This window comes from Diaphorina citri, unplaced genomic scaffold (assembly GCF_000475195.1).
Source record: "Diaphorina citri unplaced genomic scaffold, Diaci psyllid genome assembly version 1.1 scaffold590, whole genome shotgun sequence".
Taxonomy (NCBI): domain Eukaryota; kingdom Metazoa; phylum Arthropoda; class Insecta; order Hemiptera; family Psyllidae; genus Diaphorina; species Diaphorina citri.
In genome coordinates this window covers 123,593-131,949 of record NW_007378024.1, presented here as the reverse complement: position 1 = coordinate 131,949, position 8,357 = coordinate 123,593, and the positions used below count along the sequence as shown (strand labels likewise).

Below are 8,357 nucleotides of genomic sequence, written 5' to 3'. Positions count from 1 at the left end.
CCGGATTACTTGGGACGTGGCAGCCCCACCAGCAAGATGGGTTATCGGTAGACCAACGTAATAACCTACCTCAAACCCAAAAATTACAGAAACCTCAAGAGTCCCTACGTTTCTACGAGATTTACAGTTACACCCTGTATTCCTGCTCAACTTCAAAACAAGTACTTAATACCTACCTACCTATAAAATGAAAAACTGAACGGGACGCCGGGACACCCCCTGAAATTCAGGACTGTCCCGGCCAATTCGGGACGTTTGGCAAGCCTAGTTATCGGTAGACCAACGCAATAACCTACCTCAAACCCAAAAATTACAGAAACCTCAAGAGTCCCTACGTTTCTACGAGATTTACACCCTGTATTCCTGCTCAACTTTAAAACAAGTACTTAATACCTACCTACCTAAATGAGTATTTTAGATACCTCCTGAAGATAATAGGTACCAACTACTCGACAGAATATTATGACAGAATAAAATCCACTTTGAATGTAATCGTAAAAGCAATTGCATTATTTTATTGTTTGAAAATTATTGAACTTAATATTTATGAAATAAGCAGGTAATAATAATTGTTTCAGGTAATAATAATTGTTTTACAGCCCAGTTCTTGTCTAATTTTCTTCTGTTGTGAACATTACTTTGAATGTAATCGTAAAAGCAATTGCATTATTTTATTGTTTGAAAATTATTGAACTTAATATTTATGAAATAAGCAGGTAATAATTGTTTTACAGCCCAGTTCTTGTCTAATTTTCTTCTGGTGAACATAAAAGTTGTTTTAGTTCGTTGCTGATAAATGATAAAAGTGACGACAATAAAGAACAAGGATATCACTAATCTTTCTCGAGTGGATGAAGAACGTTTTTTGTTCTCTTTATTTAATTTAAAAAAAAAAAAAACAACCTAGCTATCCCCCTCTTTATAGTCACTTATGCCCTACCTATACGTATCCCCCTTTTAACTTTACAGTCACTTATGCCCAGGACTCATTCCAAAATGAAGGTGTAATTTCTATCTCTGTGATGTGTAATTCTTATAACTCATGGGTGTCAAAAACATCTATGCCTACAGGGAAAATTCTTATCATTGGACAGTTTTAGCAAAATTAAGTTAGGTATAACGTATAACCTACGATAACTTTTGTGTTGCTAAAACTCTCCCGTTTCTTACCGAAGTACGATAAACGATAACCATAACGAAAACCAGTTTCGGTTTCTGCTGATACGCAGAAGGTTATCGTAATGATTTTATTGGGAGGAGCAAAATCTCAAATTACTGTCGAATAACTTTAAGAACACTATAACCTTATGCACTTATTTCGTTAGACTGAGCAAAAGTATTTTATAAATTATTATGAAATAAATAAGAACTTCTTGAGTTTATTATGTACATTGTACCTACATATCAAAATAGGTTCTTCTTAAGTTTTCCTAAAAAATAATGCAAAAATAGGGAAGTGGGCACTCACAGACTTACTTATATGACGTTAGACTACTTAGGTAGGTACCTACCTACAATATTAGACGGGTACCTAAGTGGCTTTAAAAAAAGATCTAGTTGCCCATGGATCACTGGAGTTAAGCAACTTCACATCTGGAGGGGTGACGGTCCAGGATATCGGGTGCTGCTGGCTATTTCAACGTGTAAAGCCTCGTGAGGGATAGAACTCCTTTCGGTGCTTCAGGAAAGTGCAACCAATAGGTAATTAGGAGAATTTTGGTGAAAATTGATTTTTTCCGGACTGGGGGTTGTGTAGCAGAAATTTCGTTAGAAAAATCCACTCTTACCAAATTTGAACTCCAAACTAAAATAAACATCTTCAATCTTCCTATCCCACTGGGAGACGGTCACATAATTGTGAACATGAGGTCCATGTGGAGAAGAAGAAGTGGACATGAGCACGTATTTTCCACTCTCTCTTCCTTCATTTTACATACTTATAAGCGGGATAATATGTTAAACCCTACTTATGAAAAAAATACAAACATAGTCTTATGTTATTGGGAGTTAACGACACTTATTAGAATCGCCATGTAATCAAGTAATTCGGATTATTAGTCACAATGTATGTTATACAGGGTGGTACAGAGGTGTTTGAGAGGGATTTGGAAGAAATAAGGGTGTCTAAGGTAGGTACCTACTTCGGTCATTTTGAAATTAGGTTACCTAATTAATAAATTGGTTCACCACTTGTGTACTGCTGATGCCAGTTTTAAAAAGAGACTTTTCAGTCCTATTCGGGTAGGATAAACAAGGCCTATGTGCACCTTTTTAACTTTCCTTATCCCACAGGAAGGAAGTATTTTAGATTCCTTGTCCCTTATTAAAGGAGATCAATGATTTCTATTCGTTTTTTGTTCGTCTTTTCTCTAGGAATTAATAGGTATGTACCAGGATTTTCTGCCCGGAAGGTACCTACTAGGAATAATCGGGAGCGTAACCAATACACCAAACCGCGTGTTTCCGTTTTGGCTATTTTTGGCTATCCGGTTTCTTAACAATGTGGTGAGAAATTCGTTAAGCCTAGACACGTGGTCTGCTGTTTGTAGATATTGTAAACAGTAGATACCTCAAACACTCAATAATTCTTCGCGTTTGATTTAGGAAAGTAAAAAAGAGCTGAATCAAAAGGAGGTAGGAGGTAAACCCGTAAAATGACTAGAGTTTATCTCGAGATTAATTTGCTTAACTATGATGGTTTAAGTAATTCTTCCCAGACGTGAAAATAGAGCTAAGGGTGGATCATTTTGTACCTATCCCGTGTGAAACAACGAAAGTAATTTTACTGAATGCTTGCTTACCGCCAGGTCGGATTTTATCCTCAGATAAGGATCGTTCTCGGAACGGCTGGGTTTCTCTTATCCTGTCTTCCTTCTCTTTTCGCTTTCGGGACGATAAGACCTTAGCAGTTACAGTTCCCTCTATCAAAACTCTACAAGGAAAAAAGTGCTTGCTCACTAATTATAGTTTTACTACCCTACTAACCCTCTAATAAAATACTAGTGTTTATATCTACTGACTATAATTATGTACCTAATACCTACCCTCCTATAAAAAGAGTAGGTACCTACCTGTGAACATACCAATGACACATCCTGTTACTTATCTAGGAAATATATTTGACCAACCCTCGTGCATGATTAGTATAATCTACAAGTGTGTACGTATTTATCCACAAGTATGTACGTATTTATCTACAAGTATGTACGTATTTATCTACTAGTATGTACGTATTTATCTACACTATTTCAACGTGTACTAAGCCTCGTGAGGGATAGAACTCCTTTCGGTGCTTCAGGAAAGTGCAACCAATAGGTAATTAGGAGAATTTCAATTTTGGTGAAAATTGATTTTTTCCGGACTGGGGGTTGTGTAGCAGACATTTCGTTAGAAAAATCCACTCTTACCAAATTTGACCTACGAATCAAGAGTCAATGCTGTGGCCCACTTTGATAACAGAGTCCTAAATTCTAACTGTAGGTGATTTGAACTTTGAATTTGCAGTCAATGAAAGGTTTTTGGAGAAAGATGATAATGAAAAAACTTAAATCTAAATGGACGTCATTGATTTCAGGCTGTGGTGATTTTTCACAGAGCTTGTGTTGACGCTGGGAGTAGCACATTGTTTTGATCATGATGTAGTTGTTGCAGTTGCAAATGTCTCTGATGTTGCAGCATCTTGCTCAGGAGGTTTGATTGGGAATTTGTTTCTGGTGTGTTGGCAGGTTGGACAGTGGGTGATTTGGTAGCAGTGACGGGAGACTTGGCGATCTTCTTGCTGTTCTGTTGATCATTGGTGGATCTCTTCTCGTAGTAGTTGTTATAGTCACGGAATCCATTGCCATAGTCTTCATCCAGATGGGGCTGTTGTTGCTCATAGGAAGAGTAGAGAGGAATGGATGGGATGTTTTCCACACTGGTTGGGAAGTTGAATGCTGGATCGTCGTAGTAGTTGTTCAAACTGTTGTACTGAGGGAAGGGTGGGTGTTGACTGTAAGGGATGGGTTTGGGTTCATAGTAATCCTGTTTGGGTTCGTAATATTCTTGCTTAGGTTCATAGTAGTCTGGTTTATAGGGTTCTTCATAATGATGGTGTGGGGCATAGTGTGGGTGGATAGGTTGGATGGGTTGGTGTACTGGAGGGGGAGGTGGAGGAGGGTGAGGTTGGGGATGAGGCTGTGGGTGTGCACTTTGTCCAATCTTTCTCACGATCGCCTGAAAATGAGAAGGAAAAATTTGATAAAATAGACATAATAAACGTCACCAAATAAAGTAATGCGCTGGTGCATAGTGCTCTAAGAGCAGTCACCATTGTTTTTCACTTGAGAGTTAACACAGTTTCAAAGATCCCATCTCAAAGACAATTTTTCTTTTTACGTCTTTATTGCGTCAACACTAGATAAGTTAACGGACCATTTTTGCAGGTGAACTAAACCAGAACAGCAGAATGCATTTCACGATAAAGTCTCAGTGTGAAAAATCTCATGACCGTCAATAAACCACATGGCTAAACGTGTTACCTTTGAATTCGCTCTCCTTTAATAAAAAAAGAACGAAAACTGGCTAAATGTCTTACTTGGAATCCGTTCTTGTCGTCGGCTGTGTACTCGACTATTCTAATAGAGCCATCTGGTTCCACCAAACTGTAATATCCACGAACTTTATCCCCATCTCGTTCCTCATATTGTTTCTTGATATCTCCTGTGTGAGGATCATGTACTCCGTACTCGAATTGGTACTTGGGGTATGCCTGCAAATAGAAACGGGATAGAAGAAAGTTAGGAATTTTAATTGTGTTTAGCATACTTAAATGCTTGTCACAAATATCATTCCCTAATTATGAGGTACACCCTAGATAAATTTTATGATTTTTGATTTGGACACTTGGACTCGAACCACCAACCTTCAGATCCAATGTCCAACGCTGGAACCATTGCACCACTGAGATTGGAACATAGATTCACCTCGTCGATCGACGGCCGGTCGACCATGTTTGGCATTAAGATCGACTTTAAAATATTTTTCTCCTTCTAAAGGCTAAAGGCCAATTCTCGCATGTCGATATCGTGCGTTTCATATGATTATTTCCCGAATGTCCTGTAGACAATGGCAATGCAATATAAATGAGTGTCACAGAGATTGTAGGTAATGCAACTTAAAGGAGACTATTCCCACCACATACGACACGATTTTTCACCGAACAGCAAGTGGGAGCGGTCTTCAAACCAAGGACCTTGTACTTACATATTGTTCATGGTCGTAATGAGGAGCATAGCTGTCATAACTTGGCTGTTCATATCCAGCATAAGGCCATGACGATCCCAACTTTACGCAGAACAAAGTTATAACAATCTGTAATGGAAAAAGGAAACCGATGTTAAAGTAATAGAACTTATGACTCAGACATTGTCGCATTATTTACAGTGGGTAAGTAAATAGATAAATAAAGAAAATAATTGTATAGGTGTACCTTGTACCTAGGTTATATGAATCATATAAATGTAGGTTAGTACTACCTGACATATAGGTACCTTATTGGTAGCATGCAGGTACCTACATGGTGTCTTCTTCAGATGGCAGTATCCGTTATTGCTAATTTTCTATGAAGAATATAACTATCTTTAAATAAATTATTTTCTGTGTAGCTGTGATGTCACAATTGTTTAATCAGTACCTATTACCTATAGGTATCTGTATTTGACTGTTTGATTATAAGTTATTCTCATTATCTATCGATACCAAGAGAAAACTAACCGTTCTGAGAACAAACCTTATAGGTACCTAATTATGTTTAGGACAAATTTCGCTCCGAGCGGGAATCTAACCGACGGGCGTGGCGGTAGCACTTACAAGGAATTCGCGCTACCTTTCAAGCTAACTACGCTGACTTGCTGACTATTATGTAAATGCAGTTTCTTTGTGTATTATGTCACAACTTTGGTGCTCACTGCAGCATTGTAGTATTTTTTCCCAATATCTCAATAATCCTAAAATTCAATGTTTACCTACTATGCGCATTTATATGTCATAGCTACTCATTTTCCTCACGAGGCTGAGTGGGCCCCGCAACAGCCAGTCACGGAATCAATCGTTTGGATGATACAAATTTCTTGACCCCGCCGGGAATCGAACCCGGGTCTCCCGCGTGCAAGGCGAGCGCAGTAACCACTACGCCATGGGAGCTGACCTTACTGACTATTATGTTAAGGCGGTCTCTTCTTGATCCCTTGTGTGCCGCGTCCATTTTATTTTAGAACTATTGCACTGCACTAGGCTGACTATGTAATAGGATCTTCCAAGCTAAATATACATATTTGGCTAAATATACATACTTCCATGTGTATTAAACCCTTATATAAAAAGTCTATATATAAATTTACATTTTTAATAGTCTGCTAATACATTTGACATGGAATAATACATGTGTAATATAACTAATTTTTAAACATACGTATTAGTATGGTATAATACCACATGTATTACACACATTTCCATAGGATGTGCTGTCTGGGTAGGGTAGCAATGGCTATGTAATAGGATTACGTGTCCTAATTGGTCAAACTAAAATAAACATCTTCAATCTTCCTATCCCACTGGGAGACGGTCACATAATTATGAACATGAGGTCCATGTGGAGAAGAAGAAATGGACATGAGCACGTACTTTCCACTCTCTCTTCCTTCATTTTACATACTTATAAGCGGGATAATATGTTAAACCCTACCTATGAAAAAATACAAACATAGTCTTATGTTATTGGGAGTTAACGACACTTATTAGAATCGCCATGTAATCAAGTAATTTGGATTATTAGTCACAATGTATGTTATACAGGGTGGTACAGAGGTGTTTGAGGGGGATTTGGGAGAAATAAGGGTGTCTAAGAAAAAATAAGGGTTTCTTAGATTGCCTGAAGATTTAGAAGTAGCTATACAAGTGTCAGAAGAAAGGACGAATTACATTACTTTCCTTCCTATAGGATAAGGAAAGTAAAACACTGAAGACCTAGCCCTACGCATTGTCATTCCTCATATTCCAAGAATCTGAATTCACGCGACCTGCGTAACCATGTAGAACCAACATAGTAAGTACCTAAATACCTATAGTGTACCTACCTAGTAAATAATGTAAGTACCTATTAATTATGATATTGTGACATTATGAGAATACTCGCATAATGATGGGCTTGACATACTGACATGATATTGCACTCATGAGATTACCATGTAGGTAACTACCGCAATTTTACAATAATTCACTTTTCATCTTTTCCGATTCAAGTTGCACCTTTTGAAGAAACAAAGACAAAACTTGGGTCTAAAATTTTGAAAGCGAACAGCACTAATTTTGGTGAATAAGGTACATCCACCAATTTTGGTAAGCAAGGCACCTCCACCAATTTTTGGTGAATAATTGACATTCACCAATTTTGGTGAGTAAGACACATGCATCAATTTTGGTGAAAAAAAAAAAAACTGAAGCCTTAAACCTTAAGACACTACACAAAGAAACATTAAATTCATATCTATTCTATTTTATGCTAAACAGCCGTACCTGTCTGAAAAGGTTCGTCTGTCAGGTCTATCTGATAGCTGATGAGCACACTCACTATCAGGTTGACCTAATCAGGTGAACCTGTCGTCAGATCTACCTGACGGTGAATGGCTGGCCTTAGCATAAAGGAACTTCTTGATGTTCAGTCTAAATAAAGCACTTTGAACTAACCTTATACCTATCCAACTAAATTTAAATCCATCTGTTTACTTACTTGGAAGATTAAGCTGCTCCGTTTCCGTTGAAAAAAGAACGCCATTCTACAACTTGGCACGTAATCTGAAAAAGCTAAACTGTAAAAAAGGGCAGTTGGAAAACTGGATAGAAACTTATCACTAGAGTTCAATTCAATATATATTCTTTATAAAGAGTTATTTATAAAGTTATAATGTCAACAGGTGGATAAAGTTAAGTTAGGTTGTATAATAGGTACGAGTACATATAAGTAATATGTATAATATTTATAATTTATAGGTATTGGTAACTCGAAAATTCAGCACATACATTTCGCAAGGATTTTCACATAATATGTAGGTATTTTGTTAATTCGTGTTCTAACAATTGGCATGGATTTCTAGACTTAAATTCATTTTATTGTAATCGAGCTATCTTGGATACTCGAAACTTTTTATGTAGGTACCTACTTCGGTCATTTTGAAATTAGGTTACCTAATTAATAAATTGGTTCACCACTTGTGTACTGCTGATGCCAGTTTTAAAAAGAGACTTTTCAGTCCTATTCGGGTAGGATAAACAAGGCCTATGTGCACCTTTTTAACTTTCCTTATCCCACAGGAAGGAAG

The 8,357-nt window shown here is 37.4% G+C and overlaps 1 protein-coding gene across 1 annotated transcript in view; it reads right to left on the bottom strand.

Moving 5' to 3' along the window:
* Nucleotides 1-1,144: 1,144 nt before the first annotated feature.
* The window catches only part of LOC103510362, a 33,094-nt gene continuing 25,881 nt past the window's right edge, over nucleotides 1,145-8,357 (bottom strand). The window contains exons 6-10 of the mRNA XM_008475015.3: nucleotides 7,769-7,848; nucleotides 5,245-5,352; nucleotides 4,577-4,750; nucleotides 3,418-4,215; nucleotides 1,145-1,797 (exon numbers count right to left, since the gene is read on the bottom strand). Of these exons, the coding sequence (XP_008473237.2) occupies nucleotides 3,589-4,215; nucleotides 4,577-4,750; nucleotides 5,245-5,352; nucleotides 7,769-7,848 (989 nt within the window). The 3' untranslated portion in view covers nucleotides 1,145-1,797; nucleotides 3,418-3,588. The remainder of the gene's footprint in view (nucleotides 1,798-3,417; nucleotides 4,216-4,576; nucleotides 4,751-5,244; nucleotides 5,353-7,768; nucleotides 7,849-8,357) is intronic.